At 47.7% G+C, this 17,903-nt stretch overlaps 1 protein-coding gene across 1 annotated transcript in view; it reads right to left on the reverse strand.

Annotated features, from left to right (window-relative positions):
• Positions 1 to 17,691, reverse strand: part of SUSD3 (sushi domain containing 3) — a 391,377-nt gene extending 373,686 nt beyond the window's left edge. The window contains exon 1 of the mRNA XM_063940799.1: positions 17,340 to 17,691. Within this exon, the coding sequence (XP_063796869.1) occupies positions 17,340 to 17,424 (85 nt within the window). The 5' untranslated portion in view covers positions 17,425 to 17,691. The remainder of the gene's footprint in view (positions 1 to 17,339) is intronic.
• Positions 17,692 to 17,903: the final 212 nt, after the last annotated feature.

A 17,903-nucleotide genomic window follows, 5' to 3' on the forward strand; every position in this document is an offset into this window, starting at 1 on the left:
GGACTCGTCCCCAATTTCTCCCTAAGGTGGTATCATCGTTTCATTTTAACCAACCTATTGTGGTGCCTGCGGCTACTAGGGACTTGGAGGATTCCAAGTTGCTGGACGTAGTCCGGGCCCTGAAAATCTATGTTTCCAGGACGGCTAGAGTCAGAAAAACTGACTCGCTGTTTATCCTGCATGCACCCAACAAGCTGGGTGCTCCTGCTTCAAAGCAGACTATTGCTCGCTGGATCTGTAGCACAATTCAGTTTGCGCATTCTGCGGCTGGACTGCCGCATCCTAAATCAGTGAAAGCCCATTCCACAAGGAAGGTGGGCTCTTCTTGGGCGGCTGCCCGAGGGGTCTCGGCTTTACAACTTTGCCGAGCTGCTACTTGGTCGGGTTCAAACACTTTTGCAAAATTCTACAAGATTGATACCCTGGTTGAGGAGGACCTTGAGTTTGCTCATTCGGTGCTGCAGAGTCATCCGCACTCTCCCGCCCGTTTTGGAGCTTTGGTATAATCCCCATGGTCCTTACGGAGTACCCAGCATCCACTAGGACGTCAGAGAAAATAAGAATTTACTCACCGGTAATTCTATTTCTCGTAGTCCGTAGTGGATGCTGGGAGCCCGTCCTAAGTGCGGACTTTCTGCAATACGTGTATATAGTTATTGCTTAAATAAAGGGTTATTGTTATGAGCCATCTATTACATGAGGCTCAGTTGTTATTCATACTGTTAACTGGGTATAGTTATCACAAGTTGTACGGTGTGATTGGTGTGGCTGGTATGAGTCTTACCCTGGATTCCAAATCTTTTCCTAGTAATGTCAGCTCTTCCGGGCACAGTTTCCTTAACTGAGGTCTGGAGGAGGGGCATAGAGGGAGGAGCCAGTGCACACCAGATATAGTACCTAATCTTTCTTTTAAGAGTGCCCAGTCTCCTGCGGAGCCCGTCTGTTCCCCATGGTCCTTACGGAGTACCCAGCATCCACTACGGACTACGAGAAATAGAATTACCGGTGAGTAAATTCTTATTTACACCCTACACATGACACTATACACAGCCCCCCATATTACACCCTACACATGACACTATACACAGCCCCCCCATATTACACCCTACACATGACACTATACACAGCCCCCCCATATTACACCCTACACATGACACTATACACAGCTCCCCCCATATTACACCCTACACATGACATTATACACAGCTCCCCCCATATCCCCCCATATTACACCCTACACATGACATTATACACAGCTCCCCCCATATTACACCCTACACAGGACATTATACACAGCTCCCCCCATATTACACCCTACACATGACATTATACACAGCTCCCCCCATATTACACCCTACACATGACATTATACACAGCTCCCCCCATATTACACCCTACACATGACATTATACACAGCTCCCCCCATATTACACCCTACACATGACACTATACACAGCTCCCCCCATATTACACCCTACACATGACACTATACACAGCCCCCCCATATTACACCCCACACATGACACTATACACAGCCCCCCCATATTACACCCTACACGACACTATACACAGCCCCCCATATTACACCCTACACATGACACTATACACAGCCCCCCCATATTACACCCTACACGACACTATACACAGCCCCCCATATTACACCCTACACATGACACTATACACAGCCCCCCATATTACACCCTACACATGATACTGTACACAGCTCCCCCCATATTACACCCTACACATGACACTATACACAGCCCCCCCATATTACACCCTACACATGACACTATACACAGCCCCCCCATATTACACCCTACACATGACACTATACACAGCTCCCCCCATATTACACCCTACACATGACACTATACACAGCTCCCCCCATATTACACCCTACACATGACACTATACACAGCCCCCCCATATTACACCCTACACATGACACTATACACAGCCCCCCCATATTACACCCTACACATGACACTATACACAGCCCCCCATATTACACCCTACACATGACATTATACACAGCTCCCCCATATTACACCCTACACATGACATTATACACAGCTCCCCCCATATCCCCCCATTTTACACCCTACACATGACATTATACACAGCTCCCCCCATATTACACCCTACACAGGACATTATACACAGCTCCCCCCATATTACACCCTACACATTACATTATACACAGCTCCCCCCATATTACACCCTACACATGACATTATACACAGCTCCCCCCATATTACACCCTACACATGACATTATACACAGCTCCCCCCATATTACACCCTACACATGACACTATACACAGCTCCCCCCATATTACACCCTACACATGACACTATACACAGCCCCCCCATATTACACCCTACACATGACACTATACACAGCCCCCCCATATTACACCCTACACATGACACTATACACAGCCCCCCATATTACACCCTACACATGATACTGTACACAGCTCCCCCCATATTACACCCTACACATGACACTATACACAGCCCCCCCATATTACACCCTACACATGACACTATACACAGCCCCCCCATATTACACCCTACACATGACACTATACACAGCCCCCCATATTACACCCTACACATGACATTATACACAGCTCCCCCATATTACACCCTACACATGACACTATACACAGCACACTCACCCCCCTCCCCTATATTACACTCTGTACCAGCTTACATAGTGTTATACACAGCCCCTCCTATATTACATCTAGTGCCACAGTACATCCCCACCATTACATCCGTACTGACCTGCTATAGAGCTGACCTGAGGACAGTGTGGGAGGGGACATGAACACCCAGAGAGAGCCGAGGAGCTGCTGCTGCTGAGCTGATGATACACGCAGCAGAGTGTGGTGGGAGGGGCCAGCCACAGGGAAGCAAAGCCCTGCTTCAGACGACTTCTCAGTGTGCACAGCAGGACAGCCGCTGCTGCACACAATGCTCCCCTGAAGTCTCCCGTGAAGGACCCGCCCCCCGGCCTCTCCGGACTTGCGCATGCGCAGTATAGCATGTCACGGATGGCTTTATATCCGGGAGGGCTAACAAGGTTTGCAGGGCAGCGGGAGGCGCTTTTAAAAATCGGGAGCCTCCCACTGAATGCGGGAGGGTAGGCAAGCCTGCATCAGGTATTATTTCTGAAGGATTTCTTATTCCCTCTGATAAATACTGTGTCTCAGATGAGGGAGTAGTGGACACTGATATAACCTTTACCAAGGATTTTATGTCCATTTTTGCAATATATGAGGAAATAACAGTGTGTCAGCCAGAGAGACTGAGACTGTGGGGGTAATTCCAAGTTGATCGCAGCAGGATTTTTGATAGCAATTGGATAAAACCATGGAGGTCATTCCGAGTTGTTCGCTCGCAAGCGGATTTTAGCAGATTTGCTCATGCTAAGCCGCCGCCTACTGGGAGTGAATCTTAGCATCTTAAAATTGCGAACGAAGTATTCGCAATATTGCGATTACACATAGCAGTTTCTGAGTAACTTCAACCTTACTCGGCATCTGCGATCAGTTCAGTGCTTGTCGTTCCTGGTTTGACGTCACAAACACACCCAGCGTTCGCCCAGACACTCCTCCGTTTCTCCGGCCACTCCTGCGTTTTTTCCGGAAACGGTAGCGTTTTTTCCCACACGCCCATAAAACGGCCTGTTTCCGCCCAGTAACACCCATTTCCTGTCAATCACATTACGATCGCCAGAACGGTGAAAAAGTCGTGAGTAAAATTCCTAACTGCATAGCAAATTTACTTGGCGCAGTCGCAGTGCGGACATTGCGCATGCGCATTAAGCGGAAAATCGCTGCGATGCGAAGATTTTTACCGAGCGAACAACTCGGAATGAGGGCCCATGTGCACTGCAGGGGAGGCAGATATAACATGTGCAGAAAGAGTTAGATTTGGGTGGGTTATTTTATTTCTGTGCAGGGTAAATACTGGCTGCTTTATTTTTACACTGCAAATTAGATTGCAGATTGAACACACCCCACCCAAATCTAACTCTCTCTGCACATGTTATATCTGCCTCCCCTGCAGTGCACATGGTTTTGCCCAAATGCTATCAAAAATCCTGCTGCGATCAACTTGGAATTAGCCCGTGTCCTCATCCTTCAGCGCTGAAGAAAAATCTGATTCAGTGAGTGTTAGCCCCGCCCAGTTGCTAGTGTGCATGTGACCTGTGCACAACCTAGCCTGCTGGGCAAGTGCAACTTCACTGCTAGTGTCGGCAGGTTAGTGATTTAAAAATTTCACTTCCCTGCCTTACAGCGGAAAATCATGATGCTTACTACATAACCCACCTGCTGTTGCTAGGTGGCAATCCTCCCGACGAACAAAAATAATTCCTTGAAGTTTCTGAGTAGCTCCAGACCTACTCCTAGATTGCGATCACCTCAGCCCGTTTAGTTCCTGGTTTGACGTCACAAACACGCCCTGCGTTTGGCCAGCCACTCCCCATTTTCTCCAGCCACTCCTGCGTCTTTACCTGGCACGCCTGCGTTTTTTTTAGCACACTCCCTGAAAACGCAGAGTTGCCGCCCAGAAACACCTACTTCCTGTCAATCACACTACGATCACTCGAGCGTTGAAAAAACGTCGCTCGAGCTTGTGTAAATTTCCAAAGTTTTGTGTTAAATTGCGTACCATGGGGGTCATTCCGAGTTGTTCGCTCGTTGCCGATTTTCGCTATACTGCGATTAGTCGCTTACTGCGCATGCACAAGGTTCGCAGAGCGCATGCGCTTAGTTATTTTACACAAAAGTTAGGTATTTTACTCACGGCATAACAAAGCTTTTTCATCGCTGTGCTGATCGTAGTGTGATTGACAGGAAGTGGGTGTTTCTGGGCGGAAACTGGCCGTTTTATGGGAGTGTGCGGAAAAACGCAGGCGTTCGAGTTGCAAAACGCAGGAGTGGCTGGAGAAACGGGGGAGTGGTTGGGCAAATGCTGGGTGTGTTTGTGACGTCAAACCAGGAACGAAAAGGACTGAGCTGGTCGCAATGGCTGAGTAAGTCTGGAGCTACTCAGAAACTGCTAAGAAATTTCTATTCGCAATTCTGCTAAACTAAGATACACTCCCAGAAGGCGGCGGCTTAGCGTGTGCAATGCTGCTAAAAGCAGCTAGCGAGCGAACAACTCGGAATCACCCCTATGCGGATGCGCATTTTCCACCTAATCGCTGCGTTGCGAAAAACGGCAACGAGCGAACAACTCGGAATGACCACCAATGTGGGACTATAACCATGCTTGGAATCCAAATTGTACCTACAGTTACAACAGCTGGAGAGAGCAATGATAGTGGACCCAAGCAAGGTTGCACATGTTGGAGCAGCAGGAAAGGAGGGAGGCTGCAGGAGGAGCCACCGCTTCCCCAGATACGGCCCTTACGCCAGTCCCAGGCAGCAGGAGTACTCACTAGACTTTTTTGTTTTAAAGGTGCTGAACATATTCCGGGCGCCAGACAAGGAGGCTGGTGTTGAATACGGGTTCACTACGATCTGCCGGCGGCCGGCCTCCCGGCGACCAGCATACCGGCGCCGGGAGGCCGGCCGCCGGCTTACCGACAGTGTGGCGAGCGCAAATGAGCCCCTTGCGGGCTCGCTGTGCTCGCCACGCTACGGGTACGGTGGCGCGCTACGCGCTCCACACTATTTTATTCTCCCTCCAGGGGGGTCGTGGACCCCCACGAGGGAGAATAAGTGTCGGTATGCCGGCTGTCGGGCTCCCGGCGCCGGTATGCTGGTTGCCGGGAGCCCGACCGCCGGCATACTGAAGACCACCCGTTGAATGCACAGTACAAAACATAGGGGTCGATTCTATTCGGCAACTTAAGAATAGCGCCGGGAATTAGCTCCCGACGCTATTCAATTCAGCTGCTAGTGACCCGCAATTGTCGGGAATTCTTTTCTCATCCCCGGGGGATGAGAGAAGAAACCCGACAAAAGTGCTGCCTCGCGGCCGGCGCGAGGCTGATTCTGTCGGGAATCAGCATCGCCGCGGTAGTTAAGTCGGAGAATGCCCGTTCTCCCGACAAAACTACCTGTTAAGTCGGCGAGAACGATCGCCGACTTAACTGGAGCTGAATTGAATAGCGTCGGGAGCTAATTCCCGGCGCTATTCTTAAGTTGCCGAATAGAATCGACCCCATAGACTGGGGTCAGGGAGAGGAAACCGTGATGCACAAGGGAAGGGTGCAATACAGGACATAAAGAGGGTTTTTTTGGAAGGGATATACAACTTAATATAGATAAAATCTGTATACAGGGAGTATAACCAGTTTCTGAGAAATATATTAATACCAGGTCATTTAGTGGAAAGGTTATCCTACATGGTATCCGGGACTATTACAAGTATTAAATAAATAAATGACTATTACAAATGTGCTCTAATTTGGACCATAAATGTAAATTAAGTGTTTAAATGACAATTGGTTACTACTTCGTAACGTTAGCCAGTGACACAGTTTTCTGTCCGTACAACAAAGCGGGAATACCTCCAATGCATAATACCACTGCTACAGTACACTGCGATTTATGCAATCATTTAATAGATGCTTCATTTAATAATACTGTAAAATACTGTAAATCTTGTTGCCAAAAGATCAGTGGAATAGAAGGAACATCGGGATATACTGCACTGTGTTACAGAAAAACTTGATCTTGATGGAACATAGCGATGTGGTTGGTTTAACGCTAATAAAAAGTAAATAATTAAATTCCTCAAGTAAATGTATCACATCTCAGAGATTTAAATCTCACCATCGGGTGACTGTAAACATACTAATGCATCACCACTGTCTGCCTGTGTTTCTGTAGAATCTCTGGGGGTCATTCCGAGTTGTTCGTTCATTGCCGATTTTCGCAACGGAGCGATTAAGGCAAAAATGCGCATGCACATGGTACGCAGTGCGCATGCGCTAAGTATTTTAGCACAAAACTTAGTATATTTACTCACGTCCGAACGAAGAATTTCCATCGTTGAAGTGATCGGAGTGTGATTGACAGGAAGTGGGTGTTTCTGGGCGGAAAATGACCGTTTTCTGGGAGTGTGCGGAAAAACGCAGGCGTGCCAGGATAAACTGCTGGAGTGTCTGGAGAAACGAGGGAGTGACTGGCCGAACGCAGGGAGTGTTTGTGACGTCAAACCAGGAACGAAACGGGCTGAGCTGATCGCAGTGTAGGAGTAAGTCTGGAGCTACTCAGAAACTGCTAAGAAATTTCTATTCGCAATTCTGCTAATCTTTCGTTCGCAATTCTGCTAAGCTAAGATACACTCCCAGAGGGCGGCGGCCTAGCGTATGCAATGCTACTAAAATCTGCTACCGAGCGAACAACTCGGAATGACCCCCTCTGTCACATATGTTTGCCACCATAACTCAGATACATTGGAGCTCTAATACGAGTGGGCCTCCCTGCTTCTGTATGACAAAGGCAGCCTGACATTGGGGGAGTTTCAAGTAGTTCTATATGAAGAAGGTATGGGGGCTGCTAATGGGGGCTGCTAATTTGAGAAATTTACCAGACTTGGTACCTGATAGCTAACACCGTCTTTAGATGGCGTTAGCCATTGCTAGCCTATAAGCTACACACCCCAAAGTTTTTCAGGAGAGGGATCCCAAGATTCCCTCCCCAGCAATCTCCAAACCACATAAGCCGCCCGGTGACAACGCATGCACTGTAGCACCGTCTGGGTCTGGACCCGGAAGCTAATGTGATCACTTTACTTTTTACACATCACAGGGACTTGCTGCTATAGGGGCCCCTGTCACTGCACGTCTTTCTACTAAATTCTAGCAATACTTAAGGGGTAGATGCTATAACCAAGTTGGAGAAAGGACATCTGACGTCAGGGGAGGAGCTAGGCCGGCGGGATAGTTCTTTCACTATCTATGCCACCAATTACTCCCTTTAGTAACCCGGTGGCGACCGAGCCCAAAGCGTGGTGAGCGAAGCGAGCCCACGAGGGTACATTTCGGGTACCCTGTTCAGGGCATGGCTCCTCCCCCTGGTGACGTGGCTACTCTCCTGGTGACGTCAGAGGTCCTTTTTCTAACTTGGGTTTAGCCATAACCATACTTAAGGGGTACGGATCGCGAGATTTACATAACAAAGGTCTACAGTCATTAGGTAGGCCACTATTGGTCGACATGCGTTAGGTCGACAGGGTCAAAAAGTTGACACTTGAAAAGGTCGACCTGACAAAAGGCAGTTGGAATGGTCAACAGAGTTAAAAGGTCGACACATGAAATGGTCGACATGAGAAAAGGTCAACGCAAAAAAGGTTGACATAACATTTTTACGTTTTACTTATGTCATTTTCACCATCAAAGCACGTGGAACACCAATTAGTGTGCCACATCCCTACCTTTTACATGTCGACCATTAGTGGTCGACCTACTGACTGTCGATCTTTACATGGTTGACCTACAGCCCGGATACCATACTTAAGTTCCTATTGCCGATATATAAGAAATGGTATTATCTTCACCAATTGCTGAATATTGGTAAATAGACCCATAAAGGAGCGGCTAGATGATTTATAGTTTAGGATAATTTGGTTGCAGGTGAATGGTGGGGACATCAGCTTTTCTTGTTGCCACAGGTTTTTAGCAGCAGTGCAAACGTAATTGGAGGCTAAGCTTGTCCTCTGGCTACTTGGCAAAGTTTCTACAATATGTTAGAGACTGGACCGTTCATCATACCAGCCATCTTCAACTTTCCCAAAATATGAGCAAAGAGCTGAATAAAAGTTAACTGCATTATCCATTATATTCAAGTTACTTAAATCACTAGCGGTTCTGTGGATCCCAGACGTTTAGGTCTATGGTGTTTCAATGGATCCCAGTTACTTGTGTTTCTGGTATTTCACTTAGATGCATCTAGTTTCTAGTGTGTGATATTCTAGTGGATCTTACTGACTTACGTATGTTTAACTGGCATTCTTAAGAGAAATTCCTTGCTAAAATGATGTTAAAACAGAGTATTTATAAAGCGTGGAGAGAGATAAAGTGGAGAGATAAAGCACTAACCAATCAGCTTATAACTCTCATTTTACAGTATGTGATTGAAAAATGACAGGAGCTGATTGGTTAGTGCTTTATTTCTCTCCACTCTATCTCTCTACAATCTTTAATAAATATCCCCCATAAAGAGAACACCAAGTTCATTCATTATTACCGTATGTACTCGAGTATAAGTCAACCCGAATATAATCCGAGGCACCTAATTTTACCACAAAAACCTGGGAAAACTTATTGACTCGAGTATAAGCCTAGGGTGTGAAATGCAGCTCTAGCCGTACACAGCCCTCACACTGCCAGATATGCCCCCATAGTGCCAGATATGCCCTCACACTGCCAGACATGCCCCCTACAGTGCCAGATATACCCTCACACTGCCAGATATGCCCCTACAGTGCCAGATATGCCCTCACAGTGCCAGATATGCCCTCACACTGCCAGATATGACCCCACAGTGCCAGATATGCCCCTACAGTGCCAGATATGCCCTCACACTGCCAGATATGACCCCACAGTGCCAGATATGCCCACAGTGCCAGATATGCTATATATTTGTTCCAACAGCGTTCAAACGAAGTGAAAAAGAAGGAAAACAGAAGCACACCAATCTAACAAAACAAAGAAACCAGAGGAACTAATAACAAATGTGAGTCACTTACTCTTCTGACCACTCACCTCCTGATTGTTGCATCTGATTAAATAGCACGGAACTACCTTACTTGGACATTTCATAAACCATCCATTTTACCAACAAATGCTTGTATCTGTATTATTGGAATTTTGTTTTTCATGCACAGCTGCACCAATGCAATCTTACCTACAAACACCTAAAAAATCTAACAGAACCACCATTGCTTCTTAAACCTCACAATCTTTTCATTACATACGGTCCAAATACATCTCAACACCCACTTTATCTACACTTCTGATTCATTTCATACTAAATCTACACCCATTGAGCCGACTGCTTTTCTGCAATTCTTCAACTCTGAATTCCTTACAGTCTCCTCTCCTACTTCCACTTTCCCTCAACCTATTTACCTACTAAACACTATGTCAAGGCTTTCTTATACTCCCCACATTACTCAGTGTCTACCTAATCATGTGTCTTTATCCTTCCCCCCTAGTCTCCTACACCTCCTGCTCCCTCCCCTCCTCTGTCTCCCCTCCATCTCTCTGTATACTTTCCCCTCCTTTCCTGTTACTCCACTTTCACTCACGTCTACCCCATTGTCCTGCTACCCCACAACTCAGCCCTGCTCCCTCTCTCCCTTCCCTGTCACCTCCCCACACCCCCATCCACATCACACTGACCTCCCTCCCTGCCCACCTCCTGCAGTTTCCCCTCCTAGCTCTGGCACCCGCACCATCACTACTCTCTCATCATCTCTGCACTCAAAATTAATCTCTCCTCATCGCTTCAGCAACCCTGATAATCTCATTCACATCTCTCCCACAAACTCATACCCCCTATCCTGTGCCCTGTGGAATGCCAGATCTGTTTGTAACAAACTGGTCCCCACTCATGACCTTTTCATTTCCAACTCCCTCCACCTACTAGCCATTACTGAAACTTGGATTACGCCCTCTGATACTACTTCTCCTGCTGCTCTCTCTGCTGGGGGCCTCGCATTCACACACACACCCCGACCTGGGGGTCGCCATGGGGGTGGTGTTGGGGTCCTTTTACCTTCTAGTTACTCCTACCAACTCATACCACCAGAACCATCCCTTACATTCTCTACATTTGAGGTCCATACTATACGCCTCTTCCAACCAGTCCATCTTAGAGTAGCTGTCATTTACCGCCCCCCTGGCGTTGCTTCCAAATTCATCGATAACTTTGCTTCCTGGCTTCCTCACTTCCTCTCTTCTGACATTCCTTCCATTATCCTAGGCGATTTCAACATCCCTATTGACATCCCCACACAATCCCCTGCCTCTAAACTCCTTAACCTCACCTCTTCACTTGGTATCTCCCAGTGGACCTCCTCACCCTCCCATGTGAATGGGAGCTCACTGGATCTGGTCTTCACTCACCGCTGTGATATTTCTGATTTTTCAAATTCCCCATTTCCCCTCTCTGACCACCACCTGCTCTCCTTTAACCTATCTCTCTCGACTTCCCCATCTCGACCTCCCAAGGCTACCATCACTAAGCGTAACATTGAGGCTATTGACACCACATTCCTTTCCTCCCTGTTTGACTCACTTCTCTCTCCTATTCTCTCTCTCTCTCATGCCCTGAACAAGCCACTTCCATATACAATGCATCCCTTACTTCTGCTCTTGACTCTGTTGCTCCACCAACCACTATTCACCCTCGCAAATTAACACCTCAACCCTGGCACACCAAATGCACCAGATATCTGCAAAAATGCTCACGTACTGCTGAGCGACACTGGAGGAAATCACGCTCTAAGGCAGACTTCCTCCATTTCAAACTTATGCTCTCATCCTTCAGTGCTGCCCTTTCTCTTGCTAAACAGTCATACTTCAAGAACCTAATTTCCTCCCAGTCTTCCAACCCCCGGCGCCTCTTTGCCACTCTCAACTCACTCCTCTGCCCACCTCCACCTCGTCTCCCTTCCTCACTCTCTGCTCTTGACTTTGCCACTTACTTCACATCCAAAATTGACTCCATACGTAAGGACATCACATCACACCAGACCATCAGTAGCCAGCTTTCCCCCATCCCTTACCACCCCTCCCCATCCCTCCCACCTACTCTGACCTCTTTCTCCCATGCAACTGGAGAGGAAGTCATGGCCCTCATTCGTTCCTGTCCCCTCACCACCTCCCCACTTGACCCTATCCCCTCCCACCTCCTCCGCTACCTCTCTCCTTCTGCTTGCTCCCACCTTTCCCACCTTCTCAATCTCTCCCTCTCATCAGGCACTGTCCCCTCTGCCTTCAAGCATGCACTCATCTCTCCTATTTTTAAAAAACCTACCCTTGATCCAAACACTCTCTCCAACTACCGACCCATCTCTCTCCTCCCTTTTGCCTCCAAACTCCTTGAGCGTATTGTCTACACCTGCCTTACTGCCTTTCTTTCCTCACACTCACTACTTGACCCATTCCAGTCTGGCTTCCATCCTCTCCACTCCACTGAAACTGCCCTTACAAAAGTATGCAATGACCTCCATGCTGCTAAATCTAAGGGACACTACTCTCTACTTATTCTACTTGATCTCTCTGCTGCTTTTGACACTGTGGACCATCCTCTCCTACTGCAAATCCTTCACTCCATTGGTCTGCGCGACACTGCCCTCTCTTGGCTGTCTTCCTACCTCTCTGACCGTTCATTATCTGTCTCTTCTCATGACTCCACCTCCCCCTCACTTCCACTAACTGTAGGTGTACCCCAAGGTTCTGTCCTTGGTCCTCTTCTCTCTCTATACGTCCTCACTAGGTAAGCTCATTAGTTCTTTTGGTTTCCAATATCATCTCTATGCTGATGACACCCAAATCTATCTTTCCTCTCCAGACCCCTCCCCTGCTCTCCTCACTCGTATCTCCAACTGTCTCTCTGCTACCTCTTCCTGGATGTCCCAGCGCTTTCTTAAACTTAACATGTCTAAGACCGAACTGATCATCTTTCCTCCCTCCCGCATAACGTCACCTCCTACAATCTCATTATCTATTGATGGCACTACTATCTCCTCTAGCCCGCAAGTGCGCTGTCTTGGAGTAATCCTTGACTCCTCCCTCTCCTTCAAACCACACATTCAGCACCTCTCACAAACCTGCCATTTTCATCTAAATAATATTTCCAGGATCAGACCCTTTCTGATGCTACTAAGACTCTTATCCACTCACTGGTCATCTCCAGACTGGATTACTGTAATCTCCTCCTGACTGGCATTCCTGACAAACACCTCTCTCCACTCCAATCTATCCTCAATGCTGCTGCCCGGCTCATTTTCCTCACCAAACGCACTACGTCTACCTCTCCTCTCTTACTAGACCTTCACTGGCTCCCCTTCCCTTTCAGAATCCATTTCAAGCTTCTCACACTCGCTTACAAAGCCCTCACCCACTCCTCTCCCATCTACATCTCTGATCTTATCTCCCTTTACATTCCCACACGTCCTCTTCGCTCTGCTAATGCACGACGATTTTCCTGCCTACGGATCACCTCCTCCCACTCCTACCTCCATGATTTTTCACGTGCTGCACCACTTCTCTGGAATTCCCTACCTCTCCCCCTCAGACTCTCCACCTCTCTACAAAACTTCAAACGGGCTCTCAAGACCCACTTCTTCACCAAACCCAGCCAAATCTCATCCTAACCCTCTGTTCTACACTCTCCATGTACCCCATCTGTGTCACCCCTGTCTGTCTACCCCTCCCATTTAGAATGTAAGCTCTCACGAGCAGGGCCCTCTTTCCTCATGTGCTTATCCTTTCTTACTTTAATAATCTTCAACTGCATCAACTCCAGCAGTCTTCTGCCACCTGATACTTATTCCAGTGTCATCTGCTGATGTAACTATGTTTATTTACCCTGTACTTGTCCTATACTGTCATCCACTGTAAGTTGCTGTTTTCCTGTTTGATTATTAATGTACTCTGTAATTGGCCGCTGCGGAACCCTTGTGGCGCCATATAAATAAAGGATAATAATAATAATAATATGCCCTCACACTGCCAGATATGCCCTCATAGTGCCAGATATGACCTCATAGTGCCAGATATGACCTCATAGTGCCAGATATGCCCCCTCAGTGCCAGATATGCCCTCATAGTGCCAGATATGCCCTCATAGTGCCAGATATGCCCCTCATAGTGCCAGATATGCCCCTTATAGTGCCAGATATGCCCCCTCAGTGCCAGATATGCCCCCTCAGTGCCAGATATGCCCCCTCATAGTGTCAGATATGCCCCCTCATAGTGTCAGATATGCCCCCTCAGTGCCAGATATGATCTCATAGTGCCAGATATACCCCCTCAGTGCCAGATATGCCCCCACCCCCACAAGTGCCAAATATGCTCCCCCAGTGCCAGTTACTTACCTTCCGCTGCTCCCGCGCTGTCTTGTGAAGGAGGGACACGGAGGGCACAGAAAACGCCTCTCCTGTCTCCCTCCTGCGTCTCCGGCGGCATCGGCGGGACTGTTAAATGAAGTGCCGGTTCATGAGCCAATGAGAGCTCACGAACGGGTACTTCCTTTTATAGACCCGCCGCTGCCGCCGGAGACGCAGGAGGGACACAGGAGAGGCGCGCGCTGTGCCCTCCGTGTCCCTCCTTCACACTGCACTGACTGCCCTCCGTGTCCCCACTCCTTCCCTGCACTGACTCGAGTATAAGCCGAGGGGGCTTTTTCAGCACACAAAAAAAGTTCTGAAAAAGTCGGCTTATACTCGAGTATATACGGTATATATAAAGTACACTATTATTAACATGATTGACCCATCAGCCTTTCCCCACACCCTAAGCCTAGACGCACATGCAGGTGTATGGATTAAGCTGGAAAGCCACTTTTATGTCCACAACTCTCGGTACCCCGTACTCTCAGTGCTGACCAGCCAAGTATGAATGGGGAACATTTTAAGCATTGCAGGTAATGTATTTATATTTTATAGCTAATGCTGGGTGGACCATGACCAGTGGTGCAAGTAGAAAAAATGTCTTACAGGTACTGTGTGCACGCGCTAAAAAAAATGGTTGTGGTCAAAAGCCACATGGGGCATGGCCAATGAAAATGGGGGCGTGATATACATATGGGCGGAGGGGCAGATACACATATGACCCCAATAGTGCCAGATACACGTTGCCCCGCAGTGCCAGATATACATTGCCCCACAGTGCCAGATACACATTGCCCCACTGTGCCAGATACACAAATGCCCCCAGAGTGCCAGATATACATTGCCTCACAGTGCCAGATACACATTGCCCCACAGTGTCAGATACACAAATGCCCCAGAGTGCCAGATATACATTGCCCTCAGTGCCAGATACAGAAATGCCCCCACTGTGTCAGATATACATTGCCCCCAGTGCCAGATACAGAAATGCCCCCACTGTGTCAGATATACATTGCCCCCAGTGCCAGATACAGAAATGCCCCCAGTGCCAGATACATATGACCCCCCCAGTGCCAGATATGCCCTCAGTGCCAGATATGCCCCCAGTGCCAGATACACATGTCCCCCCAGTGCCAGATATGCCCCCAGTGCCAGATACACATGTCCCCCCAGTGCTAGATACACATGTCCCCCCAGTGCCAGATATGCCCCCAGTGCCAGATACACATTTCCTCCAGTGCCAGATATGCCCCCAGTGCCAGATATACATGCCCCCCCCTACCCCTGCTGCTGTCCTTGTGTGTGTGTGTGTGTGTGTGTGTGTGTGTGTGTGTGTGTGTGTGTGTGTGTGTGTGTGTGTGTGTGTGAGGGGAGGAGAACGCAGCCTGCGCCTCTCCTTCCCCTCAGTCTCCGGCGGGTGCGGGTGTCTTCATTCAATTCAGCGCCGATCCGTAAGCCAATCAAAGCTCGCGGTCCGGCAGCCATGGCTGCCGGTCCACGAGCTTTGATTGGCTCACGGGCGGCGCTGAATTGAACGAAGACACTGAGGGGCAGGAGAGGCGCAGGCTGCGCTCTCCTCCACTCGCATCAGCGGCAGTCAGCAGCGGATGGAGGGACGGAGGGGCGAGGAGCTTACCCAAAGCTAAATTCTTAAGGGTACGCCGTACCCACCTGTACCCGCACACTTGCACCGCGGACCATGACACCAGAAAATATAGAGGTAGTGGTAGCTATCCAAGGTTCAGGCTGGATGGTGCAACTGTCCAGAAACCTGTAACCTGCAAGATAGTCTAATGGGTTATCAGGCTAAAGCATACCCTCCAACTGTACCTTTTTGGCAGGTACAGTACCTTTTTTTTATGGTCTGTACCGATTTTTGGCTCTCCAAACTTCCATTGAAGTATAGGAAATGGGGCGTTTCCACGTCCCCTTTACATGTAACCAGACCCCTTTTCGAATTTGTACCGATTTTTATGTGTAAAATATTGGAGGGTATGCTAAAGGTGTGTACACACGGTGAGATTCGGGCTAAACCCTGATTCTCACTATGCGATAGGGCTAGGTCGGTATCGCAAGCACAGATAACTGGTGACTTTCACCTTGCTATCTGCACTACCTTTCTTTGCAATTTTAACTATATAGTCAAAATTGCAAAAAAAAAAAAAAACGTGTGTACACACCTTAAGGCAGGGTTACCATTGTATAAAACCAGTCAATGGGGTCGATCCAATTAGCTGCAAAGGGGACGAAGTGCCGTTGCCGTGGTGTTTCAACACCCACAGCGGCACCCTATCTTTTGCACCCTTCGCAGGCCTCAATTCACACAAAATTCACACCGGTGCCGCGACGACTTGCATCCGTGAGATCGCGGCTAATTGGATTGACCCCCATAAATCTACATTGCCCTTCTGAAGTATTTACCTCTGCACAGCAAATTCAACATAGAAAACAAAGAAGTCCTAGAAACTTACTAATTATTAAACACTGATGAACTTACTGATTAATCATTACAAACATTTCTTATTTGTAGCCAGAAACGTTTGTGCCCCCAGGAATATCAGGATTTAGGAGTATAATATATCTATCTACTGTATCTATATAACCTGGTAATGTGTGTTTCATCATGAATATTACCTGTATAAAGCAAGGTTCCATGACCAAATCACTGTCATTTTTATGTATTGTTATTTAAAGACTAGAACTAAGCTGTCAGTATGGGCGATGGAATAGATCATATTAAACCCACAGGGAAATAGATCACTTACACTGTTCCTGAGACAAACTCTACGCTAACAAGGCGGCCGTGTTCTAGACTTCTGGGACTGCACAGTTAATTTTCTACTGAACAATAAAAAGTACTTCATTATTCTGAACAATAGGAATTCCAAAAGACTAACATTTAACCTCCTGAGTAAATGTACAGTATCTAAGAGACCGGCCCAGCATTAAAGGCTTATGTGCTAATTATATTATTAGTACATGCAAACCCCTGTAATACAGGATTATTATTATTATTATTATTACAATGTCAGGCATTATTTTAGGTTACGCAGAATGCAAACTACATTATTTTACTAGATGCACAACAAACTACTGTTAAGCATTACCTCTGCCATATGTTGCTGTGTGATCTAATACATTATTGAATTGTGCAGAGTATTAGCCCCATTCAGGCAGGTAGGCAGGCAGGGCACATGCAGAGGCAGGGCACATGCAGAGACATTGCACTCAGTAGGTCCTTACCTGTGCTGTTATAAGAGTTATTTCTCTCCTCTCTGATCAGGACAGTTCTTGAAAGATCCAAAACTGAGGCTGTGGCTGGCTGCATGCTGGCTGCACTGTCCTCATTCAGAAGCAGGGACACATAGGCTGGGGTAGCAAGCCTCTGTAGCAGGTGAGAATACTGTGCAAGAAGCCTGCCTACCCTTCTCCTGCAAGTGGTTTAATGATGCATCAATCTCCCTTGCACGAGCAATGACTGAAGGTCTAGGCTGGCCCAATTCAAGTCTTGCTGTCTCATTAATCTGTAATCTGAAATGGACAGGAACAGTTATGGAGTGAAATATTTGCACAGTGCACAGTAGTAGATAGAGAGTGTGCTGTGCACGGTCTTCTGCTGCGAGCTGCAGGGATAGAGTGCTCACAGGCGCCCTCTGCAGGTGGCTAGGCTACACTGATCAGCTTCTGTCTGAGAGCTCATCATAAATGCCTCAGGGACTGAAGTGTGTAAATCAAACATTCTTCATCTGAGGAAGCAGAGGCTGGGTTTGCAGACGGAGAAGCTACTTCTTTCATTACACAAGTGGA

This window comes from Pseudophryne corroboree, chromosome 9 (genome assembly GCF_028390025.1).
Source record: "Pseudophryne corroboree isolate aPseCor3 chromosome 9, aPseCor3.hap2, whole genome shotgun sequence".
Taxonomy (NCBI): domain Eukaryota; kingdom Metazoa; phylum Chordata; class Amphibia; order Anura; family Myobatrachidae; genus Pseudophryne; species Pseudophryne corroboree.